The following is a 22,672-nucleotide window of genomic DNA, read 5'->3' on the forward strand; positions in this document are numbered from 1 at the left end:
CGCCGGGGCCACCCTATTTCCCACGGGTCTCAAATACATGTGGGTTTGGGGTCAGGAGCTGTGGATGCCTAGACAATGAGCTCACAGCGGCCTGGCGGGATAAACGTGGCTTCCATTTCTCTGAAGCCCAAGTTCGCCGGCTGCATGGAGAAGGGAGGACATGTGAATGTCTGGAACCTGGCTCCCAACCTCTCCTAAAAGCATTGCTGGGAGGAGAGCAGGCCAAGAGATTCCCAGGGGCCTTTCGGACCTCATATATTCTCCTGGGATCACTGCGTGGCCTAGGGTAACTTTCTGACCTTCTCTGGGTCTCATTCCTCTGCAAAATCAGGGAAATGGAATAGAATGTTGGTGTTTTCCCAAACTCTGTGCATTTGATCCCCAGCAATGTGACAGAACCACCCGCAGGGCTTGAAGGCGGGGCCCTATCCTTTCCCTGCTGGGGACCTTGAGCAAGTTCACCTGGCCTTTCTGTGCCTGATGGGGATGGTGACAGTATTAATATCTAATGTCAGAGAATAAAATAACATCCTCACTCTGTGATACCCTAGTCTCCATTCCTCCTATGGTTAACCCACTAGAGCAGCCTGGGGTGACTTCTCTGATTCAACGTCTCAGGACACCCACTGAAGCATCCTCAGGGACCGGGACCTGGGCATAGCTGACACAGCCACGTTCCAGTTGCTGAAGAGGATCACGGGTAAGGGTGGCTCTGGGGTCCTGTTGGCAAGGGGAGCACCTGAAACGTGGGCTTCACTGAAGTCCCTCCTCACCCTCCCCACGTCTCCCCACAGTCCAGTTATCCTTCCCCATCGGTCCGTCTTTGCCTCGACTTTTCTGGCAATAAGTCTAGGGCATCCCAGACCGGGTAACTTCGGGCAAGCACTTCCCTCTCCAAGCCTCAGTTTCCCCATCTGAGAAATGGAGGCAACGAGCCCCACTTTGCAGCACTGTTGGAAGGCTTAAACGTGATTATATGCTAGGGGCACCGGGGTGACTCAGTCGGTTAAGCATCCAACTCTTGATTTCGGCTCAGGTCATGGTCTCACAGTTAGTGAGTTCGAGCCCCGCCTCAGACTCCATGCTGACCGTGTGGAGCCTGCTTGGGATTCTCTCTCTCTGCTCCTCCCCAGCTTGTGCTTTCTCTGTCTCTCTCTCAAAATAAATAAACTTAAAAAAAAAAAGTGATAATATCCCAGAACAGCAAGAGCACATTATTATCCACGTTGTTCCTGCTGCTGGACCACTGCTGTCCAATAGAAGTTAACCACGCATGTCGCCTGTGTAACTTTAAATGTCCTGATACCAAATAAAATATAAAAAAATAAAAGGAAACAGGTGGAATTAATTTGAATCATGTATTTTATTTAACCCAAACTTACCTAAAATATTACCATTTCAACACATCAGTATAAATAATTCTTGCGGCGCCTGGGTGGCTCAGTTGGCTAAGCCTCCGACTTCGGCTCAGGTCACCATCTCGCGGTCCGTGAGTTCGAGTCCCGCGTCGGGCTCTGTGCTGACAACTCAGAGCCTGGAGCCTGTTTCAGATTCTGTGTCTCCCTCTCTCTCCGACCCTCCCCCGTTCATGCTCTGTCTCTCCCTGTCTCAAAAATAAATTGGGGGCGCCTGGGTGGCGCAGTCGGTTAAGCGTCCGACTTCAGCCAGGTCACGATCTCGCGGTCCGTGGGTTCGAGCCCCGCGTCGGGCTCTGGGCTGATGGCTCAGGGCCTGGAGCCTGTTTCCGATTCTGTGTCTCCCTCTCTCTCTGCCCCTCCCCCGTTCATGCTCTGTCTCTCTCTGTCCCAAAAATAAATAAACGTTGAAAAAAAAAATTAAAAAAAAATAAATAAATAAACGTTAAAAAAAATTTTTTTTAAAATAAATAATTCTTAGTGAAACATTTTGCCTTTTTTTCCCCTAAGTCCTTTTTTTTTTTTAAGCAACTTTTTTTTTTTTTTTAACGTTTATTTATTTTTAAGAGAGGGAGAGAAGGGGATAGAGCATGAGCAGAGGGGGGAGGCACAGAATCTGAAGCAGGGACAGCTCAGAGCCAGACGTGGGGCTCGAACTCGCAAGCTGTGAGATCACGACCTGACCTGAAGTCGGACGCTTAACCGACTGAGCCACCCAGGTGCCCCTCCTACTAAGTCCTTGAAATCCATCTTGTTACATTTACAGCACACCTCAATTCCGCCCGGCTCCATTTCAAGGGCTCAAAGGTCACTTGTGGCCAGTGGTGACCCTACGGGACAGCACAGGTCAGAGGGAGTTTACTGAATGGTGGGTTGGGCACTGGCCAGAAAGTGCAGCTGGAAATTCCTGGAAGGAAAAAGCCAGTTTCCATATGGGGTGGGGAGACTGGGGACAGCAATCGGGCCATTTAAGGGCCAGCTTCGGTGTTTCCTGCTTTGTAGACATTTCAGCGGAACGGGAACAGAGTTTGAGTTGGCTCGGTCGGTAAGTTACGGGTTGACTGCTGTATGCCGGCTGCTGTTCGGGTGCTTGCGGTGTAGCAGTGCACCAATTACACAAACGACCGCCCCCGGGGGTCTCGGTGGAGAGGAAAGAGCCAGAAACTAAACAGCTGCTAAAACACATGCAGAAATGTAATGATAATGGCGAAAAGCGTGCCGAAGGGGAAACGTCGGGTTTTCTAAGGACAGGGGAAAGGAAGGATGGCGTGGGCCGTGGGGGCGGGGCCGGCGATCAAGACCAAGGGCGGCTTCCGGGCGAGAGACGGTGTCCAGGACAAAATGGGTCGGAAAAACAATTAGAGGTGATCGGATTCGACAAGTATTAGTTAAATCTTACGAAATTGCCATTTTAGTCGGTCCAAACCGGTCGAAAATCAGCAACTGCCTATGACTCAACGTAATGTTCAGGGCATAGAATGGATTAGGGGTTCCTCTCTTAGGGCTTGAGTCGAGCTCTATTTCTAGAGAGGAGGTCTGCAGCCCCCATGAGCTCTACAAGGAGACTGTGATCCTCCCCGCCCCCCGCCCGCCCCGCCATCCCCCAGAACATCAAAACTTGACTCTGCGCCCAGAGACGCTGAGAGAGTTTCTCGCATCACACAGCCCAGAGGGAGGAGGGGCCGAGCTGCTGCCCTGGAATCCCGCCGCTCAGTCTCGCTCCCTGGCCGAGCCTTGTTGATTGTCCCCTTGCGGAGCCCGGAAGCGACCCTCAGTAAACAAAGCCGTGTGTGGGCGCAGCCCCAGCTGCCCGGGGCGCGCTGTCCAGCCGGAGGGGGGCGGGAGAGGAATGTTGTGAATGAACCCAGGACCCGCCCCGAAACTTCGCGTACGGCCTGCGCCGCGGGGGTCCTCCTACTGTGATTGGCCGCAGGTGCCCCATGATTGACAGCGCAGCCCGATGAGCTCTCTGATTGGGTTTCTCCAAAGACAGGCAGCACATACAAACGAATGAACAGCGAGACTTTAGGGACGAGTCTGGAGGTGCAGCCAAGGGTGGAGGAGGGCCTCGGAGGCCGAGGGGGGGGCCAATGGGGACGGGCGGCGGGGGCGGGACGACGGCGGAGGATATAAAGCGGCGAACTGAGGCAGCTTCATTGTTGTGAAGAGTCTTAAAGGGGCCGCATCACCCGGCCGGCCCGGCGCGGGGCGGGGGTGGGTGCGGCTGGGGTCCCGGGGCGGCCGAGCGCGGAAGACGAACTGGAAGGCGGGTAGGGGGCGCGGGATCCGGCGAAGCAAAGCGGGCATCGGACCGACCCCCACAGGCCCCGCCCCGGCCCCGGTCCGGCCGATGGACCCCCCTGCGGCCAAGCGGAGGCCGGGGCTGCCCCGTGGGACCTGAGGAGCGCGATGCCGGGGCCGGGCCGGGGCCGGGGCCGGGGGCCGTGCGCGGCCGGGGCCGGCCCGAGGCGCTGCTGGACCTCAGCGCCAAGCGAGTAGCCGAGAGCTGGGCCTTCGAGCAGGTGACGGGGGCGGGGGGGTGGAGGGGGGAAGGGACGCACCCCCAGCCCCTTCTCCGACTTGCCTTCTCCTCCCCTTGCCCAACCCCCAGTCTCGGACCTGCCCCCACATGAGACACTCCCAGAGAGAGATCCCCTTCAGGATCCTTAAGTCCGCCCCGAAACACCCCCTCATCCTCCCCTTTCACTTCTTCAAGCCCTGTGCCCCGCCCCATTCCTTTTTGCCATCCCTGCCCTCCAGCCCACAAGAACAGAGATGCCCTCAGCGCCTAGATCCCAGCTCAGGACACTTCCTTTTCCTTCTCCTCCTGCCCCGTAGTCCCTCTCTTCCCACCTCATCCTCAGCACCCCATTCAATCCTCACTCCTCTTTCCAACTCCTGTAAGCCACCCCCACTTGGACACCCCAGATCGCTGCCCCACACCCCCAGTAGAACCCCCCCCCCCCATTTCTACGGATCCCAGCCTCGAGATACTCCTTTCTGTCTCTGATCCGTGCCTCCAGAACCCACCTGTCTCCTGGGGAACCCCCCTCCTCCTCCAGCTCCTTCCCTGGGGTCCTGCCCCCCTCCCTCTGAGACCACCTCCCACCTGGGGCTTGCCCAAACCCCTCCAGGGTGAGGGTACCCTCCCACATCCCCCTATTTCCCCAGTGCTCGCCCTCCCTCTGCCCCCGCCCCGCAGCCATCCCAGTCCTTCCAGGGGATCAGCAGCAGGGCGAGGCCTGGGTCACAGTCAGGTGCACTGGAACCCTACCTCTGTAGTTTCTGAGGGCTCTGCCATGATGCCCCAGGGCTGGTGAGGTTAGAGTCCCCTTTTCCAGCCTCAGAGTGGGCCTCTGGAGAGTGCAGATGTGGCCTGGATCTGACCAAGCCTTCCGCAGCCCCCATAGGTTCTGTCCTCTGTCTGGCTTTGAGGGGTGTTCTTTGCTCCCTGGCCTCTCCAGAGTTAGGAGGTCTGCAGGACTGATGAGTCTGGGCCGCCAAGTGGGGATGGGGCAGGCTCTGATTCACGGCCTGGAGAAATCCGTCCTTAGTCATCTGCCAAACCGTCCCCAAGGCCTCAGCCAGTCACTGGCCCACCCGCTTCCCCCAGAAACCCAGGACTGGGGGCTCTGGGAGGCTGCCACCCCTCACAATCCTAAACCATCTCTGGGTCTCCCACGTACCTGCCCTGGTCAGCCTGGTGCTAGGAAACTCTCGCTCATGGAGTCCTCTGCAGCCCTCTGGATTTGTCGTTCTCCCTCCCACTTTGAGGAAACTGGAGCACAGAGAGGTTGATAAACGTGCCCAAGGCACAAAGCCCGTGAGTTAGCAAGCCCGGATTGGAACGCAGGCTCATCGGCTTGGTTCACTGCCCAGAGCCCACGGGTTGACGAGGACACCCCTCCCTTCGTGTGGGCCGTTGGAAACTGAGAACAGAGCCTGTCTTGGTAGCTGGAGCTTGCCAGCTGGGAGACTGAACAAGTGAATTCACCCCACTTCTGAGCCTCAGAGTCTCCAGGCTGCAAAATGGGATGATAACCAGTATCACTGAGATGTTGCCATGGAAATTATGGGAAATCACATACATAAAGCATTTAGTACAGTGTAGGCTGAGAAAATGGAGACCTGATCACTATTCTTATCGCTTTTGTCTCCCTTTCTCTTGCCCCTTCGAAGCCTTGGAGGTGGGTCTATGTTACAGCAGGACCCCCGGACCTGGTATCCAGGAGGGAGGTCGCAGAAAGTTCTGGAACACTAAGTACAGGCCAGGAGTTATTGTAAACGTATTTACATATGTAAATGAATATTTAATCCTCGTGATACTCAGGAGGGCAGTGCTGTTAACATCCCCGCATCACATTTGAAAAAACAAGCACAGAGAGGCAAAGTGACTTGCCCAAAGTCATACTCCTGAGCGGCAAAAGCCAGGGTTCGAGCCGGGGTTTCTAACCCACCGGCCCTTCCCGCAGGTTGAGGAGCGGTTCTCCCGGGTGCCAGAGCCGGTCCAGAAGCGCATTGTGTTCTGGTCGTTCCCACGCAGCGAGCGGGAGATATGTATGTACTCGTCGCTGGGCTACCAGCCCCCAGAGGGCGAGCATGATGCCCGGGTGCCCTTCACCCGCGGGCTGCACCTGCTGCAGAGCGGGGCCGTAGACCGAGTGCTGCAAGTGGGTGAGTGCTGGCCCCCACCCCTGCCGGGGAGGCCAGGAGGTCCGAGAGCAGGCGCGGAGGAGGAGGAGGGAGTGGAGGGAGGCCTGGGCCGGGGCGAGGGGAGGGTTCCAGATGTCTGGCTTCCATGCCCAGGAAGGATTATGCAAGAAATTGTGAGCTAAGGATCAGAGATCTGCCTGGACCTCAGGCAGCGGGCTTAGATGTGGCTGGGAGGAAGGATGGTGAACTAGAAAGCAGGGGAAGGAAGGTCCCAGAACTTAGGCAGCAAGGGCCAGCTGAGGGCTGAGGGCTGAGGCTATTTCTAGATCCTAGGTGGAGGGCCACTATGGGGATTGGGGTAGAGGTGGAGACAGAGTGATGAAAAGCCCTAGACCTCAGGCTTTGAGTCCACTTGGGGGTGGGTACGGGATTCTGAGCTAAAGGCAAAGGTGCCCTGGAGTCCTCAGCCAGGACGCTCCTGAGGCAGGCGTCAAGGAGCAATTGTAAACAGAAGGAGGGGACGTTTCAGACCCTCAGGCAGAGGGACCTGGTGATGCTTTAGGGCCAAGGTTTAGAGCCAAAGGTGAGAATGATCCTAGACCTCAGGACACAGGGGCTAGGTGAGGGTTGGAGGCAAGCTCTAGAGCCAGAGGTGAGAAGGAGTCTTGGACCTCAGGCAGAGGGACTCGGGGGAGCTCTCACCAGAGGTCTGGCGGTCTCAGACCTAAGGCAACGAGGCTTAGGTGGGGGCCTAGAGTAGAAGCTTGAGATCAGCTGTGAGGGGTGGTCTTAGGCCTCAGGCAGTGGGGTCCAGGTGAGGGTAGGGGGCAGAGGTTTGGAAGTAGAGGTGAAAGAGGATTCTAGACCCCAGGCAGCGGGGCTCAGGAGCAGACAAGTAGAGGTCGAGCCAGAAGCGGGTAAGCCCTGGAAAGCTACACCTCTCATGTGGGAGCGCCGCTTCTCCTAACTGGAGGCAGGGGCTTGGCCAAACGGTCTCCCTGAACCCTGGCAGCCTGGAGGCCCCCTTGCCTGGACATGGCCCAGCCCACCCCAGGCTCGGCCATCTTCAGCCGGTATGAGGAAGCCACTGTTTCTGTGCCACTGTCTCTCTGCGTGACGCAGCCAGGGGCCAGCTGGGGCCTGAGCTGCCCAACCAGTTGGATAAGCCTGGCATCTGGGCTCCCCGGGGGCCAGGGAGGGGCAGGGGGTGATGGGATGACCTGGCCCCTCGCCTGCCACATCGGCCCCTCACCCCCAAGTGTCATAGGCCTCTGTCATCTTCCCAGGAAGTTACAGGGCCCCCGGAGCCCAGGCTGTATCCACGGTAACCCAAGGGCCGAGAAAACCACCTTCAACGTCATCATTATAATATTCTTCAGAATTAGACAGGAGCCAGCATTATTTAGGGACTTACTATATACCTACAGTGAGTGTTCTAAACATTTACCAAGCACTAGCTCGTTTCATCCTCATCACAAAGGCATGAGGAAGATGTCACTATTCACTCCCATTTGACAGATGAGGAAGCGAGGCACAGAGAGGTTAAGTGGCTGCTCTAGGTTACTCCGCGGGGATTGCATCCGGGTCTTGCCTTGCACCATGGACAGCACCCCTGTCTCCGGGTGAACAGCGGAGCGGCTGGTTTGGCTTTGGTCTTAGGGTTCCATCTGAGCGGAAACATCCGGAGCCCGGGGGCCCCGGAGAGCCCGAGCGCCTCTACCACGTCTCCATCAGCTTTGACCGCTGCAAGATCACATCTGTGAGCTGCGGCTGCGAACAACCGGGACCTCTCTACTGCGCCCACGTGGTGGCCCTGTCGCTCTACCGAATTCGGCACGCCCGCCAGGTGAGCTGCGGCTGCCCATCTCTGAGACGCTTTCCCAGATGAACCGAGACAGCTGCAGAAGTTCGTGCAGTACTCATCAGCGCCCACCACACCGAGGTGCTGCCCACTGCCCAGCGCCTGGCTGATGAGCATCCTCCTGGGGGCTCCGAGAGAAACTGGTGCAACGGTGAGGGCACCCGGGGGCCTGATGGGGCGGCGCGGCCCCAGTTGCAGCCACCTCGGTGGCCTCAGGCAGGCATTTGCCATGGAATCCTTAGGTCCCCCGGATCCTTGAGTCGGGGTGGGGAGCCATGGCCTGAAGTCAAGGTCACCACACCCAGTTAAGTGCAGATCCTGGATCTGACCTGGCCCCGGGCAGATGAGTGAATGGTTGGAAATCAGCCAACCGGAGATTCAGCCCCCGGGTGGGGTGCGCCAAGATCACAGAAGCAGGCCTGCGTGTGGGTAGGTGGAGGGCATGAAGGGTATGTGGACGTGGGTGGGTGTCGGGTGGGAGACAGACCAGGAGGCGTTGTGAGCTCCGGGAGGTTTTGGAGCTACCAGGGGGCTGGGAGAGGGGTGGCGTAGGATGGACGGTAGGGAGATGGATGGGCCATTGGGAATGGTGGGGTGTTTGGGTGAGCGAATGATCATGTAGGATGGTGGGTGAATGGGGAGTGGGTGGTATTGACCGCATCGTGAGGGGGGATGGGCTTTGATTAGGATCAGGTAGACCCGAGGGGGTAGGTGGACAGATGGGAGTTGGTGGAAGACTGAAACCCCGGCCTCACTTTTCCTCCGTCCCCGCAGGTGCCCCAGACCCCACAGCGGGCGCAGGCATCGAGGATGCCAACTGCTGGCACCTGGACGAGGAGCAGATCCAGGAGCAGTGAAGCAGCTGCTATCCAACGGCGGCTACTACGGCGCCAGCCAGCAGCTGCGCTCCATGTTCTGCAAGGTGCTGCGCAGGCGCGGCGGGGCCGGGGCCTGGGAGGTGCCGGCGCCCCGCCCCCTCCTCACCACCCCGCCCCGCCCCCATCCCGGCACAGGTGCGGGAGATGCTGCGCATGCGGGACTCCAACGGGGCGCGCATGCTGATCCTCATGACTGAGCAGTTTCCTGCAGGACCCGCGCCTGGCCCTGTGGCGGCAGCAGGGCGCTGGCATGACCGACAAGTGCCGGCAGCTGTGGGACGAGCTGGGTAAGGCCTATTCCGAGGCGGCGCACTGGACCCGGGGCTCCCGCTCCCGCGGCGGCCCTGACATTAGGGTCTGGCCCCTGAATCCTTTCTCTGCTCGTTTGCCCCTCTGATGTAAGAGGCACTGTACTGGGTGCTGGGGCTGCAGCAGAAAACAAAGATTAAATACCTGCCCTCTTGGAGCTGACACTAAACACTATAAACTCCTATCAAATACTACCAACCCCTCTGACCACACCTTTTCATAAGGGCGACTGTCTGTGGCTTTGGCTTTGCGGGGCACTGGTCTCTGTCACAGCTTCAGGTTTTTTGGGTTTTTTTTTTTTAATTTTTTTCAACGTTTTTTATTTGTTTTGGGGACAGAGAGAGACAGAGCATGAACGGGGGAGGGGCAGAGAGAGAGGAAGACACAGAATCGGAAACAGGCTCCAGGCTCTGAGCCATCAGCGCACAGCCTGACGCGGGGCTCGAACTCACGGACCGCGAGATCGTGACCTGGCTGAAGTCGGACGCTTAACCGACTGCGCCACCCAGGCGCCCCCACAGCTTCAGTTTTGACCGTTGTCGTGGAAAAGTAGCCCCTGACATATCACCAGATGGGCGTGGCAACGTCCCAATACAGTTTTGTTTACAGCGGCTATTTATGTGAATTTCACGTAATTTTCACAGGTCCCAAAATCTTCTTCTGATTTATTTTTCCCTCACCATTTGAAAACATAGAAGTCAGTCGTAGCTCGCGGGCAGTTCAGACCAGGTGGCAGGTTCGATTTTATCCACGGGCGGTAGTTTGCTGACCCCTGTAAACCGATGGTGATAAGTGCTATAGGGGGAAAAAAAAAAAAAAAAACCAGCAAGAGGAAGAGTCTGGGTTCTAGTCCTGACTTCCCAGCTGTGTGACCTTGAGCAACTGCTTTTACCTCTCTGGGCTGTAAGGTGAAAAGACTATCGGTTGCAACCTCAGAGGCTGGAGATGAGGGGTCAGCAGAGACCAGTGCCCAGCTCGCACTAGGCACTCCACAGGTGTGTGCCCGTTCCTATTGGCATGAACGCTGAGCCTGCCTCGTGCCCACACTGATCCACCCGCCCTCCCTCCCCCGGGGCCCTGTGGGTGTGTGTCGTCCTGAGCCCCACTGCAGACCAGAGGAAGCGAGTTGGAGCTGGCTGCAGCTGCTTGGCAAGTGGGACAAGCTGGACGTGTGCCCGCTGGAAGAGGGCAACTACTCTTTTGACGAGCCCAGCCTGCAGCCCACCATGACCCTCAGCCGAGGTAGGAGAGGGGTCCCTGCCATTCCCCCTGCAAAAAGCTGGCCTGGTGCCCAGTCTCTCCCCATCACGGTGCTCTGGGGAAGAGCAGAGGGACCCCCAGCCCCTGCCAGCAGGAGGGAGGGAGGGAGTGCCCAGGCAGGGGCGGCAGGCAGCCTGAGTCACAGGAAGTGAAATGTTTAAGGCGCCTATCGTTCTGGGCTGCTCTCCTGGCCATGGAGGCAGGGGTGGGGGGACAGAGAGAAAAGGAAAAAGCTATTGAGAAGAGAGAGACAGGTAGAGTCAAGATGGAGGGACGGAGGAAGAGAGAGAGGAGAAAGTGAGGAATGGAGTCCAGGGAAGGGGCAGGACGGACAGAGAGACAGTTATTCCACCTCCATTGTCCATTGGCATGGAGGGCTGTAACAGCTCCTCCAACAGAGCCATCACTGAGCCCAGAGTCTAGTCCCCAGCTGGCACCCAGTCAGGGGAGCTGGCCTCAGCCCCGAGTGCTAGGCCCCCTTACCGGGCCATGTTGGGCGCCTCTCCCGCAGGCCCAGAGGAGGAGGAGGAAGAGGAGGTGGGGGCTAGAGGTTCCCGCCACACCGTCTTCGGCCGCGCCCTGCAGGCTGGGTCGCTGCACTGGAGCGACACTCACCTGCAGAGGATCCTGGCCAGCGACTCCTACGGCCCCAGCCTCACAGGCACCATGGGCGGTGAAAAGCCAACCTTTGACCCCCAGGGCCGCCCACTGTGGCTGGGTGAGCCCTTCCCCACCGCGTGCGCCCGTGTGGACACCCTGCGTGCCCATGGATACCCCCGTCAGGCCCTGCGGCTGGCAGGGGCCATAGTCAACTCACTCCGGCTGCAGCGACGGCATCAGCTTGAAAGCTACAAGCAGCAGAAAAAAGGTGGGTGCCACGACTGTCACACTACCCTGGGGCTCTAGACACAAATGCCGACTGCTGGGCACTGTGGCAACCCTGACATCTGTGGGTACCGCTCGGGGGTCCCACCGGGAAAGCCGATCAGCCGAAGGTGTCGGGAACCGAAAAGAATTTAATACAGGGGATTGAGGCCTCACAAAACTACTGGAGGGGCTGCAGCATTAAGAGTCAGGGATACCACTGCTTAGGTTCAAGAACCTGAACTTCCGAAGTACAGGGATTACAGCAAACTGCTGACATTGAGCTCAGCAGCCTGTGGCTGCACTGTGGGCTGCGTCCAGGAGGACACTCGGAACCTTCTGGCAAGCCCTTGTGTCTGTGCCCTGCACAGTCACACACCTGCTCATGGAGGCTGCAGAAGAGCCTCATCCTTTCCCAGCCTCTGCACCTCACGCAAAGGAGCCTGGGACTTGTAGTTTCTAAGCTTCCACCTCCCGTGGAACAGGATGGGTGCACCAGCCACAAGTCTTTCAGGAACGTGGACCCAGTGTGCCCAGATTTTCAAGACAGGCCAGAAATCTGGATTGTATGATGTGCAAATTTACTGATTTTTTTTTTAACATTTATTTGTTATTGAGAGACAGAGAGATAGCGCGTGAGCAGGGGAGGGGCAAGAGAGAGAGGGAGACACAGAATCCGAAGCAGCCTCCAGGCCTCCAAGCTGTCAGCACAGAGCCCAACGCGGGGCCCTGAACTCACAAACCACAAGATTACGACCTGAGCCAAAGTCGATCACTTAACGGACCTGAGCCACTCGGGCCACCCCTGATTTTTTTTTTTAAGTTTATTCATTGGGAGATGGAGACAGTGAGTGGCGGGGGTGGGGGGGGGGGGGGGAGGCGAAGAGAGAGAATCCGAAGCAGGTCCACGCTGACCCTGGTGCAGGGCTCAAACTCACCACAGTGAGATCATGACCTGAGTCGAATTTGGACGCTTAACCAACTGAGCCACCCACGTGCTCCAATTTACTGAAATTTTAAACATGGGCACCAAATTCAAATTCGTATTAGGGGCACCAAAAAAAGCCACAGTGTATGGGCCAAAAAAAGACATGTTTGTGGACTGGCTTATGGGGAGGCAGGAGGGCAACTTATCAGGAAATTGAGCCCAGGGTATAACGGGAACTGGGGGATCTGGGACCCCGGCAGAGTTCTGGCCTGGCCTAGAGGCACAGAGAAACCCCGCCCTGCCGCAGAACCACTGAGAGCTGTACATCTTAGGGATGTATTGTGGTTTTCCAGGGGAACAGGAGGGAGGGACAGTGTTTCAGGTAGAAGAACAACATGGGCAGGATCCCAGAGGCAGGAGTGGGAGGAGATCGGAGAATGGGCTTTCGGATGGGGCAGGTGGCCACGTGGGGTCGGGACAGCTGGGTGAGATGGAAAATGATGGGAGGGATTAAGAAGAGGAGAATGGCACCGGTTTAGGTGTTTCAGAAAGCACCCAGTTTTCATCCTGTGACCTGCCAGGCCTAGGTCTGGCGTGGGACAGGAGGCCAAGGCTGGGGAGGTGAGGGCTGCTACAGAGCTCAGGGGGCAGAGAAGATGGCTGCGGGGTGGGTGGGCAGTGGGCAGGCTCTGGGAGGCCGGGCTAGGGGTTCAAGGGCAGAACCCCCCCACACTAGGCTTGTGGAGGGGCAGGCACTGAGCCCCCCCATACTGCCTGCAGAGCTGCTGCAGAAAGGGAAACAACCTGCATCACCAACACGGAAGGCTGGGTGGGCCACCCCCTGGACCCTATTGGCTGCCTCTGCAGGGCGCTCCTGGAGGCCTGTCGCCTGGAGGAGGAAACCCTCGCCCTTTACCCAGGTGCCTACACTGGGGCCCCTGGGAGGAAGAGCGGCCCATCCCCCCACCCTCCCGGCCCAGCACCCCGAGAAAAGAAAGTGGGGCCGCACCCTTATCCTTGGCCACACCCCCTAACCGGTGCCAGCAGCCCGTAGACTCCGCTTCTGCTGACCGCGAGGGCCACACATAGACCTACGTGTCTGCTGGTAGGAAGTGTCTGGTCAGAGCTGGGAGCCGCTGGGTTCCCCCTAAACCTAAGCCCCCAGGCCCCCCGCTTGAGGTGAAGAGCCGCTGGGGGTCCCAGGAAGCGGGTCCTGAAACCTGAAACCCGTGTCCCACAGACTCGGGCCCCGAGAAGCGGAAGGTGGCCCTACCAGCACGTGCCGGTGCCCGGGAGCCCTGGGAGTCCTACCTGGCGCTGGCCCTCGAGGTGGCACTGCTGGGCCTGGGCAGCAGCGGGCCCTGCCCGAGGGGTTGTACGCCCAAGACAAGGTGGTGCGCAGCGAGGAGCAGCTGTTGGCCCTGCTGGAGGAGGTGGGCTGGACGAGCGGCTGGTGCAGGTGCTGCGCAGACAGGCCGGGCTGCTGCTGGAAGGTGAGGCCCCGCCCCCAGCCCGCTCCTGAAGGCGGGGTCCCGCCCCCCACCTGCGGTGGTCGGTTGCTGCCGGATCTCGAGACCCGGCTCTCGGCCCTCGTAGGCTCTCGGCCCTCGTAGTTCGCTCCCAGCTCGGCAGGCAGCGCCTGAAAGGTGAGATCCGACCCTTGGCCCTGCTCCCGAGAAAGTTCCGGCAGCCAGTAGCCGCTGTGGCCTCTGAGGCGCTGCCCCTCTCCCACCTTGGAGTCGAGGAGCCTGGTCCGTGATGCCCAGCTGGACTTCACTGGCTCTGCCCGTGGCCCTGCCTTCTGAGGCCCCCACCCGCCCCTGGAGCGGGTGCAGCCCCGTCTCGTATCTGAGTCCTGCCTCCTACCAACGGGGAGGCCGGGTCTCCTCTTCCGATTCTCCGGCGCTTTTCTGACTCGGCCCTGCACCCCCATCTCCGGGACCTCTTTAACCCCCAGCCCCTGCCCCTCTGTCCTGGGGCCAGCCTAGCCCCTACTCAGAGCCTGGGGAGGGGCGGAGAGGAGCCCTCACCTGGGGGCTGAGCTCAGTATGCCCCTGCAGCGGGTCCCTTCAGTGGCTTCGGAGAGGTGCTCTTCCGGGAGAGCGTGCCCATGCACACCTGTGCCCGCTACCTGTTCACCGCGCTGCTGCCCCACGACCCTGACCTGGCCTACCGCCTCGCGCTGCGAGCCATGAGGTGAGAAGGGGCGGCTGGGGACTGGCCCAGGGGACCGGGCCGGACTGGAGGGTGAGAGGCGCCCTTGGAGCCCCGTCCTCCCGCCTGAACTCACAGCCTCTTTAATTCAGTCTCCCTCACGCTGGCAGCCCGGTTGCCCTGTGCTTTTGATTATTAAATATGCATGGGTGTTATGATCTTGAATTTGAGAGATATCCACACGGCACAGAATTGAGTCCTTTTCTAGACATTTTTGTCCCAACCTACCCAAATCTCTTCCGAGGCAAGCCGTGTCACCACTTTCTGCTTATCTAACCCACAAGAATCAAGATTTCGGCAAACCCATGGTCTGGAAATTGAAAGTCGGTCTTCCTTTTACACCCATGATGCATCCTGTATCTCTTTCTTGCACCTGCACTTTTTTTTTCTTTTATTGAAAAAGTGCCTGCAGGGGAGGGCAGAGTGGAGGGGAGGGAGGAGAGAGGGGGGGGGGGGGGGGGGGGGGGGGTGGTAGATTTCAGGCAGGCTCCACGCTCAGCACAGAGCCTGACAGGCTTGATTTCACGACCTGAGCCAAAATCCAGAGTTGGACACAACTGACTGAGCCACCCGGGAGCCCAGCGGAATTTTTAGAGGCCCTCTGTGTCCTAAGCACGCCCAACAAATAAAGTGCATTCTCTCCCCAATCTCAGACGATCCCATTTAGGGTGCATCTTTCCAGAATATTTGGAAAGAATCATCTCTGAAGAGCTGTGGATATCTAAGCAGGACCCAGCAAATTAACAGCCCATGGGCCAGATTCAGCCTGCCACCTGTTAACCATACAACCCAGGAGACGAGAATGGTTTTTACATTTTTAAGTGTTTGAAAATAAAAGAATATTCTGTGACCCATAGAAAGTATATGAAACTCAAGTTTCAGTGTCCAGCAGTAAAGTTTTATTGGCACGCAGCCACGCCCATTCATTTATGTATCGTCTGTGGCTAATTTACGTGGCAGTGGCAGAGTCGTTGGGACAGGGACCAAATGGCCTGCACAGCCAAAAATACCGGCTGTCCAGACTCGTGCAAAGAAACGGTGCCGGTCCCTGGTCCAAATCCATGGCTCACATCACCTCGTGTAATCTTAACAACCTAGAGAAATAAGTATGTTGACCCCCAATTTACACGTAAACACACTTAAACTGTGTCCAGAGTCACATGTTGAGGAAACTTCAGTAATATTTGAAACCAGAATAGTCTTGACTCCTCTTCCGTGCTGTTGGTCCCATCTGACAACTTAGAAGGACTTTCTAAATATAAACCACATCTATAGAGAGTAGCCGGTTAACAATATGCCGTAGTGGGCACGTAAAGTCCTCCCCCAAACATTTGTGTGCTCAGCAGTGTTCCGGCTGCTGGATATGCAGCAGTGAGTAAAATAGTCACAAATGCCCGCCTTCATGGAGCTGAGGTTTTGGGGCGGGAGAGACAATCAAGAAATTAATAGGGGGGCCCGGGTGGCTCAGTCGATTTAAGCGTCCGACTCCTGATTTCAGCTCAGGTCATGATCTCCCCGTTTGTGAGATCAGGCCCCGTGTCGGGCTCTGCCCTGACAGCATGAAGCCTGCTTGGCATTCTCTCTCTCTCAAAACAAATAAACTTTAAAATTAAAAAAAAAAAAATTAATAGGTAAACTATATTGTGTGTCAGATGTGACCTATAGCAAAGAAGCCCTGGGAGAAGTTGGGAGTGGCAAGTTCACACGGTGGGGGGGGGGGGGGGGGGGGGGTCCACGGAAGAGCCCACTGAAAAATATTTGAGCAAAGACTTGAGGGAGGTGAGGAAGAAGCCGTAAGGATGTCTGGGGAAGAGTGTTCCAGGCAGAGGGAGCAGCATGTGCAAAGGCCCTGAGGTCGGACTGTGCTTCATTGTATTTGAGGGACATTGAGGGGAACGGTACCTGGAACAGAGTAGGGGTGACAGAAAGGCTAACAGGGGGCCGCATCAGGACACAAATAACCTCACATTTTTATTGGCCCTGGCATACGAATAGAGTATAGCTTATTTAATCAACTGTGAAGGGCATCAGCAGTACTTTGGTGAACATCTTGCGCTTCTCCCCCTCCCCGTCCCCTGCCCCAGGCTGCCTGTACTGGAGACCGCGTTTCCAGCCGGAGAACCTCACCCCAACCCGCTGGACTCCATCATGAGCAACCGCTTCCCCCGCTGGTTCATCCTTGGCCACCTGGAGACCCGCCAATGCGAGCTGGCCTCTGCCATGCTGACAGCTGCCAAGGGTGAGGACAGCGGCTGCCCCCTGTCTCCCTCTGCCTTCTCTTTCCTCCTTTCTGTCACGCCTCCCCTCTCCTTTTTACTCCTTCATCGGATTTCAGTTTTCCTTGAGCACTTCCTAGATGGCCCAGGCAGTGCCCCGGGCGCTAGGGACACACAACACAGTTCCGAGTCCCGCGCCCTGTGATGTTACGTTCTAGTGGGGGCAGGCAGACCACGCGCAAGGTAAACAGTTATGTTACTCAGTAAGCAAGAGAGTAAGAGGTGCCTAAAGCAGGCTAATGCTTAAGCCAAGAGGCCTGAGCTATGGCCGATATCTGCTCTCCGAGTCACCGGGAGCCTCCATGACAGAACCACAGACCAGACAAACAGCAGACGTTTATTTTCTCACGGCTCTGGGGCTGGAAGTCCGAGATCAGAGGGCCAGCCTGGTCGGTTCCCAGTGAGGACTCTCTTCCTGGCTTGCAGACGGCCACCTTCCTGTTGTGTCTTCCCTTGGCAGAGAAAGAGCTCCAATTTCTCCTCTTCTCAGGAGGACACTGATGCCCTCACGGTGCCCTACCCTCAGGACCCAGTGCCTCCGGAAGTCCCCACCCCCAGATACCATCATCCTGGGGATCCGGGCTTCACCATGAATCTGGGGAGGGTGCAGTCCAGGCCTGGAGAGCATTCCAGGCAGAGGGAATAGCCAGTTCAAAGGCTCTGAGGCTAGATTGTGCCTGGTATGTTTGAGGAACAGAGGAGGCCCGTGTGGCCGAAAGTGGAGTGACAGAATTGTAGGATCGGGGCCGGTGATAATAACAGCAATAAAAGCTCACATTTCTATAGCTCTTGCCCTGTTAAAGCTTTTCAAGTGTCGGCTCCCCATCCCGTGAGGCAGGTACCATAGTGTTAGTTTAACCCATTTTACAGATGGGGCAGCCAAGGCACAGAAAGGTGGAGTGCCTTGCTCAGCATCACACAGCTAGTGAATGGCAAGGCAGGGATTGGGACCCTGGTGCTCTGGGTCCAGAATCAATGCCCTTGACAATTAGGGGTCCTTTTGTGGCTTTGTCCCGCTGGGTGAAGAAGTACCAAGAGTGGTCTGGATCTTTACGGAACCACTGCCGGGTGCTTCTCCCTCCTCACACGGGTGCACCTAGTGGGGAGGAAGCTGTGTGAACAGGTCAGGCGGCAGCAGGGTCTGGTGCCAGGTGTGCTGACCCTGCCCTCCTCCTTCCCTCACCCCAGGAGACCCCAAGTGGCTGCATGCCGTGCTGGGCTCCATCCAGCAGAACATCCACTCGCCTGCCCTGCTCTCAGCTGGCCCAGGACGCCTGCAAGACGGCCACCCCTGCCAGCGCGCCTCGGACACCACGCTGCTGGGACATTGCGCTGGAACTGGGCCTGCAGGTGGGCGGGAGTCGGGGGCGGGGGGGGGGGGGTGGGGGGGGGGAAAGGCTGCCTGAGGCCCCGCCTGCGTGTGAGCGACACCTGGGGGCGGGGCCGCGAGGAGCCCTGTCTGGGAATGAGGGAATGGTCACCAGCTGGGGTGGGCTTGTGAGTGAGGGACTCTGTGGCAGAGGTCTGAAGGTGACAGTCACTTCTGGAGGTGTGACTGAGGACAAGGATGCGGGTCCCGGGTCCCGCAGGTGAGCCGGTGGGCCACAAAAAGCAGCAGAGCCTAGGGTGCTGGGCTTGGGGTGGGGCCTGGGGCTGGTGTGCTCACGGCTAGGGCCCCTGGGTGGGCGGGGCTGAAGCTGAGGGAGCAGAGCCAATAAGGAGCCTGCTTGGGGGCGGGGCTTGCTGGGAACCGGCCTGGAAGGAAAGGTCACCGCGGAGGGGGCGGGGCCCGGGGGAGGGTCCTGAAGGTGAGGAGCCACCTCTGAGTCTGAGGTCTTCCGAGGCCGGGCCTGCGAGTTGGGGCCGTCCCCAGGGGCCGCCCGGGCAAGGGCTGTCCTGCTGGGGCAAGTCAGAGGCCAGCAGGGGTGCAGCTTGGAGGTGAGGAGTCAAAAGCAGGGTGTGGGACCCGGAGGGGGCGGGGCCTCAGAGTGCTTGCGAAGTAAAATAGGAGGATAGGGAACAGTTGGGGGCAGGCTTGCAGGATGGGGTGGGACCTTCCCAGAACTGGCAAGCAGGGGGGCTGCAGAAGGCGGGATTAGCCCCAAACAGAACAACCTCCTGTGGGGGAGTGGAGCCATGGCAGGGGGTATGTGGGAGGTGAGAGCAGGGAGGGGTCCCTTAGAGATGTGACACACTGTTTAGGAGCTTCAGAAGGCAGAGCCCCCAGACAGGACCTGGGGAGGGAGCCGGGGGGAGAGGCAAGCAGGGAAGGTGGGACTTGTGGGACAGGTGCTTTGGGCCTCCAGGGGGAAATCTGACAGGAGCATGGAACTTTCTAGAGAGAAGGGGCAGGTTGGTTGGTTGTCTGGGGTGGGCTCCGTGGGGCCTCAGAATAACACCAACAATAACAGTAACAGTAATGGCTGGCGTTGGGCTGAGCGCTTTGAAGCAACCAGTACTGTGCAGGAGCTTTTAATTTTTTAGTGTTTTTATTATTTCAATTTTTGAGAGAGAGAGACAGCATGAGCAGGGGTGGGGCAGAGAGAGGAGGAGACACAGGATCCGAAGCAGGCTCCAGGCTCCAAGCTCTCAGCACAGAGCCCCACGCGGGGCTTGAACCCACAAAACTGCGGGATCATGACGTGAACTGAGGTTGGACGCTTCACCGACTGAGCCACCCAGGCGCCCCTTCAATCCCCATTTTATAGACGAGGAAACTAAGGCCCCGGGAGGCAAGGCCACGTGTCCAGATTGTGTGGCTCACTGATTCAGCCCTTAACTTCCGAGTCTCCTGGGCCCCTCAGGATCCCTGATCCCCTTCCCTGTCCCCTCCCACGCTGCAGGTGATGCGGATGACCCTGAACACCATGACCTGGAGGCGGAGGGAGATGGTGCGTTGGCTGGTCAGCTGTGCCACAGAGATTGGTGAGAGTCCCCCAGTGAACCTGCCGTCTGTCTCCCTATGGTGGCAGGCAGGCATGAGAGAGAGGCCGGGCCTTTTCCGTGACTCCAGCCCGAGCTCAGGGCCAGGCTGGTGCGATGGGGGTTGTGGGGGGACAGAGCTGGACAGAGGCCCAGAAGCCGGCCAGGCTAAAGTGGCTTGGAGAAGGGACAGCAGCTCCAAAGCGTGCCCTCTCCCCACCCAGCCCCGCTGCTCCCGCTCCTTTGGAAAGGTGGGGTGCGCTTCCGTCAGGCTTGGGGTGGCGGCAGAGGGGTTGTGTCTTCAGCCCTGGGTGGTGGGGACGGTGCATCAGGGCAAACCCGTGCCCGCACCTGGGAGTCCCCGCCCTTCTTCCCGGCCAGCTTTGCCCTCTTGCCTCCCCCCAGGCCCCCAGGCCCTGATGAATATCATGCAGAACTGGTACTCCTTATTCACAACCAGTGGAGGCTGCCACCACTCGTGGCGGTGACGGGCACCACGCACGCCACGCTGTCGCGGCTGCAGCTGGATGCGCCCCGGCGGGAGGAGCTCTGGGCCTGTGCGCGCACCCTGGCCTTGCAGTGCGCCATGAAAGACCCGCAGAACTGTGCCCTGCCCGCCCTCACCCTGTGCGAGAAGAACCACGCGGCCTTCGAGGCGGCCTACCAGATCGTGCTGGACGCCGCGGCCGGCGGTCTGGGCCACGCCCACCTCTTCACCGTGGCCCGCTACATGGAGCACCGTGGCCCTCCCACTGCGGGCGTACAAGCTGGCCACGCTGGCCCTGGCGCAGCTCAGCATCGCCTTCAACCAGGACAGCCACCCCGCCGTCAACGATGTGCTCTGGGCCTGCTCGCTCAGCCACTCGCTGGGCCGCCACGAGCCTCTTGCCATCGTCCCCCTCATCATCCGCAGCATCCACTGCGCCCCCATGCTCTCTGACATCCTGCGCCGCTGGACCCTCTCGGCACCTGGCCTAGGGCCCCTGGGGGCCCGTCGGGCCGCCAAACCGCTGGGCGCTGACCGGGCGCCGCTCTGCCAGCTCCTGGACGCCGCGGTGGCGGCCTACATCGCCACCAGCCACTCGCGCCTCACGCACATCAGCCCGCGGCACTACGGTGACTTCATCGAGTTCCTAGGCCAGGCCCGTGAGACCTTCCTGTTGGCGCCTGACGGGCACCTGCAGTTCGCCCAGTTCTTGGAGAACCTCAAACAGACCTACAAGGGCAAGAAAAAGCTCATGCTGTTGGTGCGGGAGCGCTTCGGTTGAGGGGCTGCGGCCCCCTTCACCCCTGCCTCCGCGGCACCAGCGCCCCATCCAGGGCCTCGGCGCTGGAGGCCCACGTGGTGTTTCAGTATTAAGTCAGGGAAGGAGCCCGGCCGCAGCTAGGAGATCTTGCCTGCCATCCCCTGGAGGCCTGCTGGGGGGGCGGGGCGGGGAGGCAGGGGGGTGACTTCCTGCCACACGCGTGCCTAGGAGTGTGCAAGTGAGTGCGAGACGTGAGGATCAGAAGCCATACCGCCACCCAGGGGCCCGGAAGGGGGTGTGTGCTTGGGCAGCCGGTATGACCCCGCCTTGGGCACCCCAAAAGCAATAGGCAAGCTCTCCCTCCCAGACAGGCAGGCCTGGCTTGGGACTGGGGGTGGGGGTGGGAGCTTCGAGGCAGGACATTCCAGAAAGTGGCTCTTAAAGCCAGCGTAGCAGACCGCCCCACACCCCACTCTGGGTGGCCAGGGGACTCCTGTTAGGGCATCTAAATCTCCTTTTGTACCCTCCCCTCACTGCCTCAGGGGCCCCGTTCTGCATCCCAGGGCCTCCTCCAGGCTGCCCAGCTGGGACCAATGGCTCATTCCCACTGAAGGATTTGAAGAGGCCTCAGGCCTCAGCCACATACCTCACCCCCTTCCGGCCAGGACTTCCCATTCCCGAGGATGCCAAGGTCCAGGGCAGGCTCAAGGGGTCACTACTGTCCCTCCCCCTACCTGCTAGTCACTGGATACAACTCAGGAACTGAGCCAGGCTCACACTGTCCTCCAAACCTGGTGTGTGTGTGGGGGGGGGGGGGGTGGGGAGACGAGCGCAGGAGAGCCAGGGACTCCCCGCCCCAGATCTGGAAAGGAGACAGGTTGGCATCCTGGCATTTCCGACTCTGGCTCTCTCTCTTTCTCCTGCTCTGTGTCCCTGCTCCTCCCCTCATCTTACTCTCTCCCTTTCCCTATTTCCCTTCATTTAGTCTTTCTATTTGTGTCTCAATCTCAGCTGCTGACTCTCTTGGGTCTCCCTTTCCCACCTTGGCCCAGGGAGGAAGAGGGAGAGTGTCCCAGACCAATCACCCCTTCTGTCTTTTCTCCTCTTGTAATTAAGGACAAAATCATGTCATTTTGTAACTTTTTTTCTATTTATTGAACCGTATATTGTATTTCCTTTTTTTTTTTTTTTTTTTAATACAAATTTTGAGACTGAGGTGTGTCCCCTACCCCCCTCCCCCGCCCCGAACCAGGACCACCTGATCCCTGGACAGAAAAACTCCAGCCTTGGCTGCTCCCGGCACAGCTTGGGCACAGCTTCAAGCGAGGGGTGGAATGGGAGTGCTTGCTGGTTTCATCCGTTCGCAGTAGTGTAGATAATAGGGCTGAGAGCTGGGCAAGCCCCAAGAGGAGAGCTTTATACCTGTCACCTGTTACAACACGTGTCACAGTGGCCCTACGAGTCGGGAAGAATATCATTTCCGAGAATAGTGGGGGTTCCAAAGCGTAGGAAAGGCCAGAGCCTGATCAGTAGCATGGTGAAGCACTGACCCTGCCCACCTCGGACACCATGGCCCTTGAACTGCTGGGAATGGCCACTAGGGGGTGCCCTGCCTCCAGACACCAATGTTGGAGGTACTTGTCTCCAAGTTGCTGAAAGCGGGGACCCTGACGGGTGCTGGGTGCACCTGGGTGGGGAGACACACACAAGACAGGAATCCCGGGCCTCGACTCTTCCTTGTGGGCGGTTCTGGCGGTCGGCGGAGAAAAGCAGGTGGGTGTGGTCAGCGAGGGGCGCGGCCCGGGCGTGTCTGGATTCCTACGCCGCCGTGGAGGCTTCCAGTCC

The 22,672-nt window shown here is 58.6% G+C and overlaps 1 protein-coding gene across 1 annotated transcript; it reads left to right on the plus strand.

The window, feature by feature from the left end:
- Window positions 1–3,533: 3,533 nt before the first annotated feature.
- On the plus strand, window positions 3,534–21,966 carry ZSWIM4 (zinc finger SWIM-type containing 4). Its single transcript, XM_030301847.1, is given in 30 exon segments — window positions 3,534–3,789; window positions 3,791–3,937; window positions 5,888–6,089; window positions 7,728–7,748; window positions 7,751–7,912; window positions 7,915–7,962; window positions 7,965–7,985; window positions 7,988–8,080; window positions 8,704–8,781; window positions 8,784–8,851; window positions 8,943–9,008; window positions 9,010–9,092; window positions 10,187–10,212; window positions 10,215–10,358; window positions 10,888–11,244; window positions 12,951–13,088; window positions 13,409–13,437; window positions 13,439–13,469; window positions 13,472–13,510; window positions 13,513–13,602; window positions 13,605–13,661; window positions 14,229–14,364; window positions 16,467–16,621; window positions 17,847–17,913; window positions 17,915–18,008; window positions 19,502–19,583; window positions 19,986–20,035; window positions 20,037–20,054; window positions 20,056–20,325; window positions 20,327–21,966. Coding segments are annotated over 30 exon segments (3,318 nt in total). The 5' UTR covers window positions 3,534–3,765; the 3' UTR covers window positions 20,849–21,966.
- Window positions 21,967–22,672: the final 706 nt, after the last annotated feature.

The sequence above is a fragment of the Lynx canadensis genome, chromosome A2 (genome assembly GCF_007474595.2).
Source record: "Lynx canadensis isolate LIC74 chromosome A2, mLynCan4.pri.v2, whole genome shotgun sequence".
Taxonomy (NCBI): Eukaryota; Metazoa; Chordata; class Mammalia; order Carnivora; family Felidae; genus Lynx; species Lynx canadensis.